The sequence below is a fragment of the Danio rerio genome, chromosome 23 (genome assembly GCF_052040795.2).
Source record: "Danio rerio strain M-AB ecotype USA chromosome 23, GRCz13ab, whole genome shotgun sequence".
Taxonomy (NCBI): Eukaryota; Metazoa; Chordata; class Actinopteri; order Cypriniformes; family Danionidae; genus Danio; species Danio rerio.
The window spans coordinates 47612501-47630000 of NC_141043.1; the positions used below are offsets into that span (position 1 = coordinate 47612501).

General features: G+C 39.2%; 1 protein-coding gene across 2 annotated transcripts in view; it reads left to right on the plus strand.

Annotated features, from left to right (window-relative positions):
* Positions 1–17500, plus strand: part of nfxl1 (nuclear transcription factor, X-box binding-like 1) — a 51732-nt gene that overhangs the window by 25796 nt on the left and 8436 nt on the right. For both annotated transcript variants that reach the window (XR_015524145.1, XM_087307876.1), the window contains exons 13-17: positions 2499–2619; positions 6521–6680; positions 12666–12757; positions 15018–15039; positions 16436–16573. Coding sequence is in view for 1 of the 2 variants with exons in the window: in XM_087307876.1 (XP_087164002.1) it covers positions 2499–2619; positions 6521–6680; positions 12666–12757; positions 15018–15039; positions 16436–16573 (533 nt within the window). In the remaining variant the exon portion in view is untranslated. The remainder of the gene's footprint in view (positions 1–2498; positions 2620–6520; positions 6681–12665; positions 12758–15017; positions 15040–16435; positions 16574–17500) is intronic.

The following is a 17500-nucleotide window of genomic DNA, read 5'->3' on the forward strand; positions in this document are numbered from 1 at the left end:
GCAGCGAGCGACTCACTTCATGCAAGATCGGGTTCATCTAATTTGCCTAAAGTAAGCATTCTACAGTATGGCTGTATTTCACAAGCAAGGATTCTGACACACCAACATACAGCAGATGCTTTACAAACGTCGCATGTAAGGGAGAAACACGTCAAACTTATGAAATGTGAGGGCTCATGGAGTCAACTTAAAGGTGAGGAATGGACTGTCTTTAACAGCTTGTGACATCATCTGGCATATTATCTAAGTATGTATGTGTAATACTCTGATCAAGAGTCTACCACGTAAACAGTGATTATCTTGATTATCTTAAAGGACCACAGACACAAACTGCGGAGGAAACATTTATAGGCTGATGATGTTACTGGATCTATGTGCTATAGCATGTAACTGGGAATCATGAATGTAACATTTAAAAAGCAGCTCATGTAAACACCTGAACCATATTACGGTCTTAAGCCTAGTTCACACTAGAGGATTTTAAGCCTGATTTGAGCCCGATTTGGAAGTTAACGAGTTCGCCGACAGATCGGGCTGTGATCGGGAAGAAATCTGCGGGTGCTCGGCGCTCGCCGCTCTTTATGTATGAACTACTGAGCAACGCATCAACGAGGCTCGCTGACGCGTCGCCGACACCTCGCAGACGGAAATCCAACATTCACATGCTAAATATTCCAGAGCAGTCGGCCGACTCAACCCCACGTGTGGTCAGATGTAGTGACGAGCTACAGCCAATGAGAGAGCATATCAGCATGAGCTGAATGCCTGTGTGTTCAGGAGCTCAGCAGAAACATCTGTGATTGGTCAGAATGGGCATCGGTGCACTGGCTTTATTCTGCGTTAACACAGACATGAGAGGAGGCTATATTAACAGTGGAGCTAGAATTCTGTAACTATTAGAATTACCATACTGCTCATTCTGACCGTTCTTATATAAAACGCCATATTGTCACAACATATTTACATTCAAAGCTATTATTGAGATATTAAAATTAAGCTTTGAATGTCTGGCATCATATTTAATGACACCATTACCCTAAAAATATAATCTTTTTTTTGGTAATACAGCCTATAAATATGTAGTTAAGATACTAAAACACTTAAAGGTCTTGGCTTTCATTTTCACTTTCAAACAGGAGCTATTTCACTGCACAGAATCTGCAGTTTTGAAGATATCTGAAGTAAATTGATGTTTTTGCCATCAGAAAGTTTTGTTTATGTTAGCAGGAAGTTGCTAGGCAAGAAAATGCACACATATTTAAAGTCACAGTGAAAAGTATCAGACATGCATGCAGTCATGTTGACCAATATGGTAATTTAAGGCAGAAATGCTCAGTTCTTTACTGTTTTGTAATAAAAAAATAACAATGTCAGAAAGAAATACACTGATAGTTAGAAAACGGCAGGGTGTTATAAATATGTTAGTTTTATTTCAAAGAGTTATAAAATTACAAAAATTAAAAACTCTCTGTGTATCTATCCACTGGAACCTGCAGATGAGTGATGAATCCGCTCATAAGTCAGCTGATTGACGATGTTTTTAAATGCTTCCTCCAAAGCTTGAAACGCTGTCAGTGATGTCATCAGCACACAAGCAGCCAATAGTGTTCAGCTTTTTCTGACGACTCCTCCCTCAACATTTCATTGGCTGTGGTTTGGTAGCTTGAATGAGCTGATGGGGAATGAGTTGTTGTCAGATCATGTAGTGTGTGACCCCCCTCTTGTGGATCATTCACTGAGTGTTGCGTAGTGTGAACACCTCAGAGATTAAAAGACACAAAGTCAAGTCATGTAGTGTGAACGGCACAGCGATCTGCTGATGTTTAAAATCCTGTAGTGTGAACCAGGCTTTATTCAGATTAAGGCAAATCATTAGATCACTGATGTCCATGTAAAAGTAGTCACAAGCCCCAAACCCAGAAAAAAGGCGCTCCCTGATTTTGATGACAGCCTTTCCACAGGTTAGTAGTAGGCTAATGTAATGTTGATGGCATAATGCAAATCTTGCATTTATGCTAATAAATAAATGATCAAAAGAAATATATTAATGCAATTCTAAAGAAAACAAAATGAATTGATGTTTACTTTAAACGTATTATAAATATATATTTTAATTGTTCAATTACATTTACATTTACATTTCGTCATTTAGCAGACGCTTTTCTCCAAAGCGACTTACAAATGAGGACAATTATACATTAATTTTGTGGCTAAAAAGTATCGGTTCAGGCAACGTTTTGGTACCGGTACTGTTTTAAAAGTATCGATTTAGCAGTGGTATCGAAAAAAACCCAAACGATACCCAGTCCTAGCTACAAGTGGATGTGGCCAATCATCGCCATTTTGTTTTTGTCTTCACACCAACAGGGGGTTACCCCATATATATATATATATATATATATATATATATATATATATATATATATATATATAAATATAAATACATATATATAAAATGTAATATTTCTTTCATGCCGCTGTGTGTGTGTGTGTTTCAGGCAGCTGTTATCCATGTCCGGAGATGGTCAAGGTTGGTTGTGAGTGCGGCTCCACCGTGATCTCTGTACCCTGTGGGAGAGAGCGAAGCACCAAACCACCTCGCTGTAAAGAGCTCTGCAAGTACGCGATCTTACGTTTACATTGTATCTACCTTTACATTAAAACTTGGTCATTTAGCAGATGCTTTTGTCCAAAGCGGCATTCAGCGATTCAACAAGACGAGGCTGTACACATGAGTGTTACTAAATGAAAGCAACATTTTTGAACTTGTCTCTTTTATTGCAGTGGTTCCCAACCTTTTTCTTTGGGGCCTCCCCCATGAACATATACAAACATTGGAGCCCCCCCACCATATAAATACACATGCATACACACATGTACATATATATATATATATATATATATATATATATATGTGTGTGTGTGTGTGTGTGTTTGTGTAATACTAATATATAATATGTATAGAAAATATAAATTAATCGGTTTTAACTTGTCTTGGCCTTCAATAAAACCAAAATTTAGGTAGGCTTTGTCATACTGTGTAATCTTTTTCTTCGCCTCTAAAGAATCTCTGCATTTACAATTCTCTGCCATTTTTGTTTTGATTTTGCCTTTACGACACGTTGACAAGCACGTTGCGCGAGTGAGCAAAATTTAAATGTATTTATTTTTATTATTTTTACTATCATGTTGGAATTTTAAGCATGTGTTTTGATTTTATTTTTATTGTTTTTGGTATTTAAAAATACATATATAATAGTAGGGCTGCTCGATTTTTGGGAAAAATCATAATCACGATTATTTTGGTCATAATTGTAATCACGATTATTCAAAACAATTATCAGTTGAAGTCAAAATTATTAGCGCTCCTGAGAATTTGTTTTTTTATAAATATTTCCCAAATTATGTTTAACAGAACAAGAAATTTTAACAGTATTTCCTCTAATATTTTTTCTTCTAGGCTTATTTGTTTTATTTTAGCTTGATTAAAAGCAGGTTTAAATATTTTGAAACCCATTTAAAGTCGATATTATTAGCCCACTTAAGCAATATATATTTTTGATTGTCTGCAGAAGAAACCACTGTTATACAATGACTTGCCTTATTACTCTAATTAAGCCTTTGAACTGCACTTTAATATGAATTCTTGTATTTTGAAAAACATCTAGTAAAATATTATGTACTGTCATCATAGCAAAGAAAAAAGAAATCAGTAATTAAAAAAAGAGATATCAAAACTATTATGTTAAGAAATAAGTAAAAAAAAAAAAAAAAAACTTCTTTCCATGAAACAGAAATTGAGGGCAAAGGGTTGCTAATATTCAGGACGGCTAATAATTCTGACTTCAACTGTATTCACCTTATTCTCAGCTGTCGAGCGGGCGCTGCCATTTGAATCTTTTTGTCTCGTGACTTCCGGTCACATTCACTTCCATTCATTTTTTGACGTTAACAACTGCTCGTTACGCTGCTTGATGTTGCAATTTAATATTTTCTTATTATATTATGCTACTTGGTCTGTGTAGTCATGCAAACATTTGTTTGTAGAGCAAGTAGTTTGGCCGTTTTCTGCCGTTTATTATTCCTAGTCATTTCTCCCATAGGCGACTGAATCGGAAGTTCTAAGACAATCGCGAAAACAGGCGCACTTCCGCATTTTAGAATAAGGTCAATACATACAGTTATTTTCCACCCTGCAAAGGAAAGAGAAATAAATACAATATAATAAAAATATGAAACAAACTGTGCTTTAAGCATCTTCACTGTAAGAAAAACACTTTAGCTACAAAAATCCTTCAGTCAAGAGCAGAGAGGAATTTTCTCGCTATGTTTGATTAATGATAAAACAGGCGGCAGCAGGAATATTTCTCGCTTTCACTTTAATGGTTTCTCTTTCTTTTGATCTTCAACTTGTTTGTTTATTACACAAATGAGGGTTAATATAAATAATGACTAAACACCGCGTTTTGACATCTATTTGACCGTTAAAGCGCTCACGTTAAGACTTTAGATGTCTGCGCTCCTCTGCTCATCTCAGTGTGCGAATGAGAGCGAATGCTGACCGGCTGCATGCTTCTGACTGTGTGTGCTAGCTGCACACACACATCAGCACGCGGCCTTTTGCGTTTTTAAAAGCAACACGTGTACAACTGGAAAGGGGGCAGTATATGATGCAATAATCTTTTATATCGATTAATGCTTTTTTATAATCGTTTGAAGCCGAAATCGAAATCGGATTTTCGATTAATTACACAGTCCTATATAATAGCGGAGAATTTTTATGCCTTTTTCTACCTCAACACTTATCCTCTCCCGCTCCCCGCTTGTGAACTCTGGTGCCCCCCCCCCTTAGGACCCATAGGGGAACCACTGCTTTATTGCATGACCACCATGGCCATCCACCAACAAAACAAAAACTCCCGCTCACCCCCTGGAAGTGACCTTTTGACACAGCATAAAAGTCCTACTTCCTTTCCATGTGCAGCATACACATTCACGATTGTCATCACCAAGAATTAAACTTAATGAGAAGTGCTAATTGTACAAAGGAACTGTTCATGCTCAGAGAATTTAGTGCTAGAGTCGATTTCAAAGGGATCCACTTATCCAGGGATTAGGGTTGTAACGGTATGAATTTTTTACGGTATGATAATCGTCTAAAACAGTACCACGGTTTGACGGTTTCGCGGTATACGGTATGTTACAAATGTTACAAAATAATAGAACAGTGAAGCAAATTTGACTTTTTCCAAATAATATATTTTCAGTTACTATAAACAACAACACTTACAATGAACAAATAAAAAATAAGAAAATAATAAATAATGAGTCAAAGTCCAAATAAAGTCCAAATAAACATGGTGCAAATCCTCAGTAAAAAATAGATATAAATATTTACTATACTATAAATAGTTACATAACGAAACTAGATTCAATATGGAACATCCTTAGGTTTTATGTGCCAGCATGGATATGGTTGTCTGTGGATATGGATTTGGATTTGGTTGTCTGCAATGCAGACAAACAGCTGCACCTTCATTTGTGTCTTTTGAAAACAGCAAGAGCAGCAGTTCGTCTTTGCTGTGTCACTGTTTTGTCATGTTTCTGTGCTGCTGTGCATGCAAAAGTACTTAGTATGAGAATTATTTCATGCAAAACTTTTTTTTTGCGTTTTATTTAGCCGCACAGAAATGTATGCCTATCTCTCATTCCGTGTTGTTCAAAAAGCTCATTGTTTGGTCCACAAACAAAAGCGAAACCTATTCTTATTGGTTGTGATATAGCGAGTTTGAACCAATCTGGGCATGGAGGAGGGACAATGCATCAATGTATCATGTCTGGTTTGTCCGGAGACACAGTGACGAGCGTTTCTTTGTCAAATCAGCGTGGTCAAATTTTGATGACGTAACCGCACTGATTCCGGAGCCTCTGAAAGTCCGCGAATGTTATCTGATACAGCACTGGAAAGCTGAGATTCTCTTCTTTATGTCAATCTTTGAATTGTATGAATCGGATCAGCGGATCAAAAGTTATTAAACATTTAAGAGCAATACTTATTTTTAGCCGCGGGCAGCTGTCTCGGTCTTTAAGGGTTAAAACCGTTGATATGCAATTGTTCATGGTATGATAATCGTGCACGTTCAAATCGTGGTAGACCGTCATACCGGTATATTGTTACAACCCTACCAGGGATCATCATCGTGTATTTTGAGAAACAAGTCATTAAACCGGACTTGCAGTTTGCGGAGATGTTCTGTGATAGTTTTCTTCAGTACAAATTTTCCTGCGGTATCCAACTGTTGTGTTTTATTGCAAGTGCTGTTGTCTATTGACCAGGCGGGAGCCCTGGAGCTTAGGGTTCTCCCCCAGGACAGCATGCCAAACCTGCTAACATTTGTCAAACAATATCTAATTGTGAACTCTTGAAATGCACAATAATTTTCAGGTTTTTTCAAAGTTCTTCTGTCCACTCCTGTTCTGTCGTACAGTATCATAGAAATGCCTTTGCTTGTCTCTGAAGGAAACCTCCGTCATGTCATCACGCATCTCAGGAGAAGCACCGCTGTCACTTCGGCCCTTGTCCTCCCTGTAAGCAGCCTTGTCAGCTGACGTTAGCAGGCTGTGTGCACTTGTGTCCCGCCCCATGTCACGACCAGGTGCTGGTGAAAGCCACTGACCGGGTATGCCATTTATTTAATATCAGGATTGCCTTTTCCTAGTTTTGCATTTTTAACCCTCGTGTATTGTTCAGATTGACTCCCCTTTCATGCTGATGCTGGATTAACCCCATTGACTTCCATTATAATTACATTTTTTGATTGCAAAGCCATGACAGCTTATAATCATGAATTCTTCACTGTTGCTGGTTTTCCCTGTTGGGAAGAGGTAACATTTGTCATTTTTACTGTTGATCATCTGTTGACAGAATTTTCTCATTAGATGGACCTGCACAAAAAGGGTTTCTGGCATTTATACGGAGTTCAGTGGAGTAATAAGCAGATTTTAGCGTGTGCAGTAGTGTTATGCGAAATTTTCAGATCGCCATGTTGTCATCCTGTGAGATCGCCGATACACAATGGGGGCGCGGAAGTTTTATGTTTATTTAAATATAATCTTTTATTATTGTATTTAACCATATCTAAACATATTTAATAAGCTTTCGGTTGAATTTTAAACTTACTTAAAGGGTCACGAAACACCAAAACACATGTGTTGAGCTGTTGACAGTGGTATATGTGTCCCACACTGCTAAAAACACTATTAGGACACCTATATTTCACTAAAAAGTGTAAATTGGTTGTTTTTGCGTTATTTCAAGCAAATTCGTACTTCCGGTTTGAAACGAATTTTTAAACTGCGTCACAGACATGAGATAATAGCGTGTATTCCAGCGTGCAGACTGGACGTCTGAGCCAGAGTGAGTCTTATTACGTCTTACAGTGTGCTGCATTAATGCATGAGTAAGGCTTGGTTCAAACCAATCAGCGCGCTCTATTGTGCAACTTCATTAATATTCATTACTGTCACAGTGTTTAGACGACAGAGACGCCACGTTGTGTTGGCAAAACAAGCGTGAAGTGTTGCTTTTATAGTTTGCTGCAGTGAAGTTTTGTTTTCATTTTCTCTCTGTGAGAGCTCAGCTGGAGTCACGTGTGGATTAACAGTGTACGCGACGCTCGACAACAATAACTTGAGTTTCTAAGGAGGATTATTGTTTACCTGAGAGCTGTTCTCATCTGCAAACGCTGAGATCCGGATTTGCTTGTAGTCTCCTCTTAATAAAGACGCAGCTCTAGTTGCTGGTGATTGTTCTGTCTCTACAGATTTGGTAAGTGAGTGCTCTTTGTTTATTCAGTTCGTATTTTATTCGTATCGAACTAACTATTGCACCGAGTGTACACAAGTTAGCACCACAACCAAACTATAACCTCGTGTTGGATTTTGTGACCGGAATAACACACGCGGCTTTCTGACGCTGCCTGCCGTGTGCATCTAAGTTTCCGGGAAATGCTGAGGTTTTTTTCTCTCATTCGCCGTGCGGTATCAAACATTGCATGCAAAATTTACGTTTAGAGCAGCTCCTCGAATCAAATATCTCGTTTGTCACGAGGGACATGAATGAATTCCCTGAATGAAAGAGCCAAACTGCAGTTAAAGTCCAACATTTAATAATTTGGCAAATAATTCGACTACAGATGTCCATGTAAACACAGTCACTTTCTCCCCTGTGTGTGTGTGTGTGTTTTGACTCTGAAAGTCAGCGCGCCCAATAAGACACTCCCACATCATGCCTCTTTTCTTCCTCCGACACTCCCCCCTACACAGAGCTGGACACGCCCACTTTTCTGACTTTTTCCAATGTAGAGGTGTGAAAACACCCTGCTGAAACGAGGGGATTTCATGGCCCTTTAAAGGTTCACGAAACCCTCGAGTACTTTTTTTGAGATGTTAACAGATGTGTGTGTGTGTGTGTGTGTGTGTGTGTGTGTTGAGCATTAGTTAGGACAATGTTAGCACCTGTCAGCTTTAATTGTGGAGTAAACTGGATAATTTGGAGCTTTTGTCAGCTCATTTCAGCTTCCGGGTTTAAAATGATTTTTGGGGCGGATCAAAATCAGTGACGGAGCGCAAAACTGCAAGTGCAATGATGACGCGTCGGTTTCTCATTATTATTCATAGCGGAGTTTTCTTATCCTATGAGAAGAGCCGGCTTCTTAATTGTTCATGACTGCACGTGCTTTCTGAAGGCAAGACAGACCTGCCAGTGCCAAGTTGTGAGACCCTATGTCAGGTGTGGGCAAACTTGATCCTGGAGGGGCCAGTGTCCTGCATAGTTTAGATCCAACCCTATTCAAACAGACCTCCCTATAGAGTTCAAGTGATCTTGAAGACATTGATTAGTTTGTTCTTTTTGTGTTTGATTAGTGTTGGACCAAAACTCTGCAGGGACACCGGCACATCCCTTTGCACATCCCTGCCCTATGTTGATGACTGGGTGAAACCGCGTCCACATATCCACGGCACACAGTATTTAGCTGTTCATGAAGGCTCGTGTGTGTTTGTTTCCGTGATCCACAGGGTTTGTTGCATGTTTTTCCCCGCGATGCTGTCAGGGCCGATACAGCAAAGCTGTGTGTGTGCAGCAAGCAATTTTGTCAGGAGAGCAGTACGAGAATTGGAGAATGGCGGACGTCATCTTTTATCAGGAGTTCGTTCACATTTAGACACATCGCCGTGCTGCTGTGTTTGCCTAAATCCTCCAGATTACCAGCAGGGCTAATGGTTAAAACAGACAGAACAAGAGACCTGCTGCACTGAGTCTGCATTCAGACCCGGGGATTGAGGGAGACGTCCTCATTTATAGTGTTTATATGAACACCATTACCTTTATGATATAGATTGTGGTTATCTGTATATGGACTTACAATTGACAAATGTAGTAGGACATTACATTACTGTTAATTTCTTTGTGTTTTAACGCTGTAAACTATAAACTCATGCGTCTCCTCACGGTTTGCGTCTCATTTTGTGAAGTGACTGACAACAGTTGTTCACTCCCCTCCTTCTCCCCTGCTCTGCTGGCCACGCCCACTCCAGCCTTTGCTCGTGGAGCTCCACACCCATCATTATGCATTTTTTTTTAAAATTCTGAGGTAGACCTGAACCGAACGTGGGGGGTGTCATGACCCTTTAATAACCGACAGCATTTGCATTACGTTTAATCTGGGATAATAATTTAAACTAATGCAAATCACCTCGCTCTTTCAGCTAAATAGGCGGTGAGACCGTAATTATTTCAAACAAGACTCGATGCAACAGGGCGGGACAGAATTGGATCGTGACTTTGGGTTCATGCCGTTATCCACGGCCCGCAGGACTCCTGCAAAATGCATATATACATGGATGAAAGCAAATAAAATTATATTTATCTAAGCACAGAAGAAACAAGGATGCATTAAGGTCTTTTCAAACGGGAGGCGGACGACGGAGTCGCCACCCGCACGTGACTGTTTCTATGCGGGGAAGTTTTCCATCTTGTTCAGTTGAGCGCGGAGCAGCTTCAGGTCAAGTCATCACAAAAGTATTCATCAACAGTGTCTTGTATTTGCTAAGATCTATTGTGCTTAGCGTATGTTTATTGTTTTCTGATAAGAGTTTCATTTTAGACATGGCTGCGGCAAATTGCTCTTATGAGTCGGCAATTGCTGTAATATGAAATAGCCTATTTGACCTACATGCAAAACTCTACCCTGAGCTCATAGGCGATCTTTGCCTATCATCGATACACCATACTATCGTGTACTTACTGTGTTTACTGTGTTCTGAGAGCTGAGGGGTGCATTTTCATTTTCTCAGACACATTAAGGTAAGTGTGCAATGGTCACTCTTGCGCGCACACACACACACACTATACTCCATAAAACTATATATAAAAGCCAGAAACTATATTTCTTTTGCACTGCAACTTATTATCAACAGTAAACATGACAATTTTTACCTCTTCCCAACAGGGAAAACCAGAAACATTCAAGAATGCATGATTATATGCTGTCATGGCTTTGCAATCAAAAAATGAGATCATAATGGATGTCAATGGGTCAAAAACAGCCACCAACATAATGAAAGAGTAGTACATTTGACAAGAGTGTATTGAGTTCTTGAAGAATCTCTAAGCAATTTTCCCAAATTATGTCAAAATAAGATTTGTCAGCAAACATCATTTCTTTTGCTGAAACGCAGAGAAAGTTGTGGCCAAATTAAAGGTCTGGGCCCACCGAGACGTTTTTTGCTTGCGTTTACCGTCCACGTTTAATGCCTTGTGACTAAATAAAGGGCGTCAGTGTGATCGAGCACACCAACGCGCAAAAACGTCATTTAAAAAAAAAAAACGCCTTGGCTCGGCTTCGTCAAAACCTTTTCCACCAATCAGATCGGCACTTTTGTTCACGTGCACGATGCTGCTGAAGTTACAGTAAACAGCACTTGGAGGCGCTCAAGCGCAAAACTGTCAGTGCGAGCGCACATTGAAGAAGATGCCCAAAGGCGATATGAACGTGGAGCTGCTTATTGCTCTGTGAACACTAATCATTTCTTCATCGCTGGAGCTGCTGCTTGAACCTTCTCATAGATAAATACACTAGATGTCGCATAGGGACCCTGAGCATGCGTCAATAGCGCCGCCACATTGGTACAGTGCTCCCAGGACAAGTGTCGTTCAACCGCACTAGTCAAGACAGTGTTATTACATGAAGATGCGGGACTTTAGCCCTGTCTACGGGTGTAGTAACAAGCAAACAAAGAAAACAAAGCTCAAAGGCAGAACATTTCATAGGTAATATTAAGTTTTTTTCTGTTTTTGTATATTCTGAACTTTTGTGCTAATCAGTTAGCGTTATTGAGGATAACAGTCACTTACTGCATTCACCATCAGGCAAAGCGGCTCCAACTCGCACTAAACACTCGGCTTATGCTAGTTTTGTTGAATAAAATCAGCAAACAATGCAAAAGAAATATGACAACGAGATGCTGCGCTGCCAGAAACTTGCATTATTGTCGGCTAACGTTAGTGAAAGAGTCGTTCGGGGGATTCATTCACAAGCGAATCGCTCCCTCCGTCAGTATGAGAAGTGAAAGCAGGAGAGGAGCTGTGTTTCAGGACATGATTAGATCAAGTTTAACAGGGAGGGTGGATAGTACATTTCTGTACACACAAACACAAGCTTTTTTTCAGGAATGCCCGTGCGGTCACTGATCCATCAATGTAGAAAAGTGATGTAAGACTATAATTTTCGTAATTATAAAAAAAAAAATACATACTAACATCCAGGAAAACTCCCGATCATAGATATTTGTGGTATATGTGTATATCTCTGGCTTTGGATGGCCACAGTCCTCCACTGTACCTTGGTCCCGCATTCATTTCAAAGGAGCGCTACCCTGTAGCAAGATGGCGGCGCTATTGACGCATTCCGTCCAATACACAACAATAGGCCAGGCGACATCTAGTGTATATATCTATGGAACCTTCTATGCTTGTTCGAGTCCCCAGTAACTTTAACAGGCGTGTGAACTTCCTCTCCTCCTCTTCTTCTGTGATATAAGCCGGTGTCAGAAGCTTAAAGGTGTTTAGCGCCATCTAACGTCAGGGAGTGATTTTGCATACTCTTCAGCTTGACGCCAGTGAAAAGCGCTTAGGTTTGAATACGAAAAAACGTCTGGGTAAAACGCTGACGATAAACGCAAACGAAAAGCGTCCCGGTGTGTAGGAGCCTTAAGACTCAGAGTGGATGAAAATGACCCAACAGCACACAAGGGGGACTTTTATTTTGCCGAACGAGTGGTGCTGTTTATAAATGTGCTATTTATTTCAGTTTAGTTTGCTTCATCAATGGTTCTGATCGCTTTGGTTTAGTTTTTTTGATCTTGTGAACACATCTACATGAAGTTTTTATTTAGTTTTAGTTTAGTGAATAGAAACACATTCAGTGTCGACTATAACAAAATTCAGTGTTTGCACAGTTTAACTCTTCTCACGATTGGGTTCTTATTCATTTTTTAAACAATTTGCTAATTATTTTATTTTCTATAAATGTTTTGTAACTGTTTGTTTTTCATCTTAGTTCTATTATAAAATGTTTTTGACTAGTTCTGTGACTGTTCTTCAGGCTAATTTGGCTGGTCCGTGGGAACAACCCTCGACTCCTGCATTTGTGCGGACGGCTCTACCATGTCCTCCCTGCTTGGTTCCCATACCAACGTAAGGAACACACACACTTTGTTTTAGTGGTATATGAAGACTGTCCATAGGCGTGTTTCATTCTGTAAAAACACTTATTAGGGCGAACTCACTAGGGATGCTCAAAATCATCGATTAACCGTTAACCGAAAGGGTGCGTTTGTAACCGATTAATCTTATCAGTTAAACAATTAGAAAAATATTATTGAAAATATTTTTAGCTTGGCTGCAGAAGGGGCTGTTTGAATGCGATTTTTGAGTTAAGAGTGGCATCTTTTCAATGGTTTACTAAAAGCCGCAATTGTTTTGCACGCGGCTCATCCCAGAGCTGCAGTTTGTGTTGTCAAGACAACTACTGAGAACTTTTAAAGACGTAGGAGAGACTAGTGCTCGCTGTTTCAAGTTATCCAGAGCTGTATGACTTCACAAATCTTGAATATCACTATCGTATTAAATATTACAATTGTAACAACATAGACGGCAACAGTCTTGCACAAGCAAGAGTAAGCACAATTTACTCTGCCTCAAGTGGTTCCAAACATTCATGAGTTTCTCTCTTCTGTTGAACTCAAAAGAAGATATTTTGAAGAATGCTGAAAACCTGTAACCGTGGAACTCCATAGTAAGAAAAACAAATACTATGGAAGTTACTGGTTATAGACTTTTAAACATTCTTCAGAATATCTTCTTTTGTGTTTAACAGGAGAAAGAAGTGCAAAAAGGTATGAAAGGGTGAGTGAATGGCAGAATTTACATTTTTGGGTGAACTGACCCTTTAACACATACTTGGGTCATACCCATGTCATTGTACACGTTGTTGGTTTCCTTCTAAACCACAGAAACCAGTACACACACACACACATTTAGACTTTTCATAGGCCTAATGTAGTTTATACAGACAAAAAGTCTTAGTATACGGCCTTACCCCACCACTACTGCAAAACCCAACCCTCACAGGAATCCTGTGGCACATTTTATATGTAAAATACCCTGTTAAGTATGATGTTTGAATTATAATGGCAATAATAATAATAATAATAAAGGTTATAATAATGATACTCAGACTCAGACTCAGCTTTATTATCCCGTTAGGGAAACTAAAATTGCAACAAGATACCACAACACAGGCGAAGTTCCATGTACACACCAAAAAACATTACCACACAACATCCATACATCAGTATATAGAAACATCCCCTGGACTCATTTAATGACCTAATGGCCACCATTATAAAAGAATTTCTGGTTCTATTTGTCCTGCAAATCGGAACCCTAAAACGACGTCCTGATGGCAACAGCTGAAATACAGAGTACAGTGGGTGATCCGGGGTGCATAGGATACCCTGAGCTCTCCTTTGAACATAGTCTTGGTAGATTACCATTAGACCAGTCTGGTTAAAACCAATGATCTTGCCTGCCACCTTCACCAGGCTGCTCAACCTGTTCTTGCATGACACACTCAGATTTCCGTACCAAGCTACAATGCAAAAAGATAAGACAGATTCAATAAATTGTTTATAAAACAGCGTCATCATAAAGATACAGACCTGAAATAATCTAAGTTTCCTCAGAAACTCTTTGTTGGACTTTTTTATATACAGCCTGGCTGTTAGGTTGAAATGTCAACATATTATCAATAACAACCCCTAGATATTTATGCGTGTCAACAATTTCAATGTCCAAGCCTTTAATATTAGTTATGTTCGGGGTTTGAGAAGCCTTCCTGTAATCTATCACCATATCTTTTGTTTTACTTGCATTCAACTGGAGAGAAAATCTATCACACCAGGAAGTAAACTCCTGTACAGCAGGACCATGCCCCAAATCCTGATCGTGGAGGAGACTTACAATCACAGAATCATCTGCATATTTAATGATATGACAATCCCCTTGAATACTACGACAATCATTAGTATACATGATGAACAAAATGATACAAACACCCCAATGTTGAAATACCTAGCTCATACCTATTATATAGTATTAATTATAAAAATGTCTGTGCTTGTAAACCATCAAAACCAGTCCACGCACACACACTCGCTGCAGGCGCCACCACTGTGTGTTTGTAGGAGCGGTGGGGAAGCGTGTTTTTGGCACTGTGTGTTGTAGAGATTTGCGCACATATGGCTCACACACTCTGGCCAGTCGTAGCCAAAAAGTTAAATGGGGATTAAAGTCTGTCCGGCTCTTTAAAGCGAGTCCAAACGCAACAGATGATGTCAATGTGTGTCCTGCGGCTGTAAAAGACAACATCTCCTGTATTGTTTTTCCTCCACAGAGCCTGTCTGGGAGAACATGAGGTAAACACACACTCACACACACACACACACACACACAGCAGCATCTCTGGTTCATTTCATACAGCAGCTGATAAGCTTGAGTTCCTGGATCTCTCATTTTATAGATAACACTGAAGGTCAAATGATTGCAGTACTGAAAAACTGGAGGCTTGAACTCTCACACACACATATATGTTGGTATTGGTGTTTTATGAGTACTTTCCATAGCCCTAATATATTTTATACAGTAAAAAAAGCTTATTATATGGCCTCACCCCACCCCGACCCCCCAAATCCACCCCTGTCAGGCACATTTTCAATTTGAAAAGACCCCTTTACGTATAATCTTTGAATTACAATAGCTATAATCAAAATAAACGCTACAATAATGACATAAACCACCTCAATAAATCCACACCTCAATAAATCAATGTAAATCCTAGCTCATACCCATAATACAGATATTCATTATACAAAAATCTGGGTCCCACTTTATATTAAGTGGCCTTAACTAATATGCATTTACACAGGAATTAATAGTTTGTTACAATGTACCTATTGTGTAAATACATGTATTTACTGTGTACTTATGCTTGATTAAATACATGTATGTAAATGCATCTGTTATTAACTTTTGTAGTTACATTTGTAAATACACTGTTGACCATCCCTTACACCTTAACCCACCCTTAAACCTACCCACGCCACCAAACCTGTCCATAACCCAACCCCTATTCCAACTCAAAAGCACCACAAGTGTTCTCAAATACATTATAAACACAGTAAGTACATTGTATTTATTTTTTGATGCAAGTACATAGTAGTTAGGGACACTTAATATAAAGTGGGACCAATATCTGTACTTGTAAAACACTTAAACCAGTACACACACACACACACACACACTTGCAAATGTAAACAGATAATTGTAGTTGGCACCAGACTGAAAAAGAGCCTCAATCATAACTCCATAAAGCTGGTGTCTGTGCATGCATGTGTGTGTTTGTGCATGCTTGTGTGTGTGTGTGTTTACATATGTGTGTGAAATTACTTGCATGCTTGTGTGTGTGTTTTTTTCTGTTTGCGTGGGTCTATTACTTTGCATGCGTGTTTTTGTGTGTGTGTGGATGCTTGCATGTGTGTGTTTGGGTGCATGTTTGTGTGCATAGCTGTATTTGTGGATGCTTGCATGTGTGTGTTGGCATGCATGCATGCATGTGTGTGTTTGTATGCGTTTGTTTGTGTGTAAGTGTGTGTATGTTTTTGTATCTGGGTTAGTGTGTTTGTGTATGCATGTGTTTGTGTGTATGCATGCATATGTGTATGTTTCTGTATGTGTTTGTGTGTGCTTCTATTTATGTTTGTATGTGTATTTGTGTTTCCCGTGTGTGTTTATACGTGTATGTGTGTGTTTAAGGTGAGTCCAGTACCGTGTCACGCCCGTGGGCCGTTCTCCTGCGGCCGGTTATGTGGACGAACTCTATCTTGTGGTAACCACAAATGCAGTCTGGAGTGCCATCATGTGACCCCCACACCCAACAGCGATAAGACTATGGTAGGTCACATGACCCTGTGAGTGCGTATTCACTGTTGCTTAAATGGATACAGCTGCAGCCGGGTGTTAATGAGAATTATTTACATTATTTTTCAAATTACCCATTAAATAGTGTTTTTTGAACGTCTTCCCCCACTCTAACCCTAAACCCGCCGTTCACAGTAATGTAAAAACAGTCATTATAACAATAGATATCTACAAAATTACACATTTAATTGTACTTTATTAACATCTACCCCACACTATGATATAATAAACAGTATTTATAGCGATAAATATTCTATAATTTTATGAACATACACTATTTTATTAACATCTACCCCACCCCATTTCACAACAAACCCCTAATAATCATGTGAAAACAGTAATTATATTGAAATTTATTTATTAAATTACCTAATGTATTTTATTAGCTTCTTCCCCTAACGGGAAACCTGTCTCTCACAGTCATGTACAGACAGTCATTATTGTGTTACAGTAATTGTATTGTTGTAAGAATATACATAATTCTTATTAACCTTTGGTCACAACTGTATCCCTTCTACACTTTATTTTGTCCTGTCTCCTTGAGTGTGTAAATATATATATATATATATATATATATATATATATAGACACACTCACTGGCCACTTTATTAGGTACACCTTACTAGTATCGGGTTGCCCCCCCTTTGCCTTCAGAACTGTCTTATCCTTCAAGTCTGAGATTCAACAAGGTACAGGAAATATTCCTCAGAGATTTTGCTTCATATTGTCATGATAGCATCACGCAGTTGCTGCAGATTTGTCGGCTGCACATCCATGATGCCAATCTCCCGTTCCACCACATCACAAAGCTGCTCTATTGAGTTGAGCTCAGGTGACTGTTGAGGCCATTTGAGTACAGTGAACTCATCGTCATGTTCAAGAAACCAGTCTGAGATGATT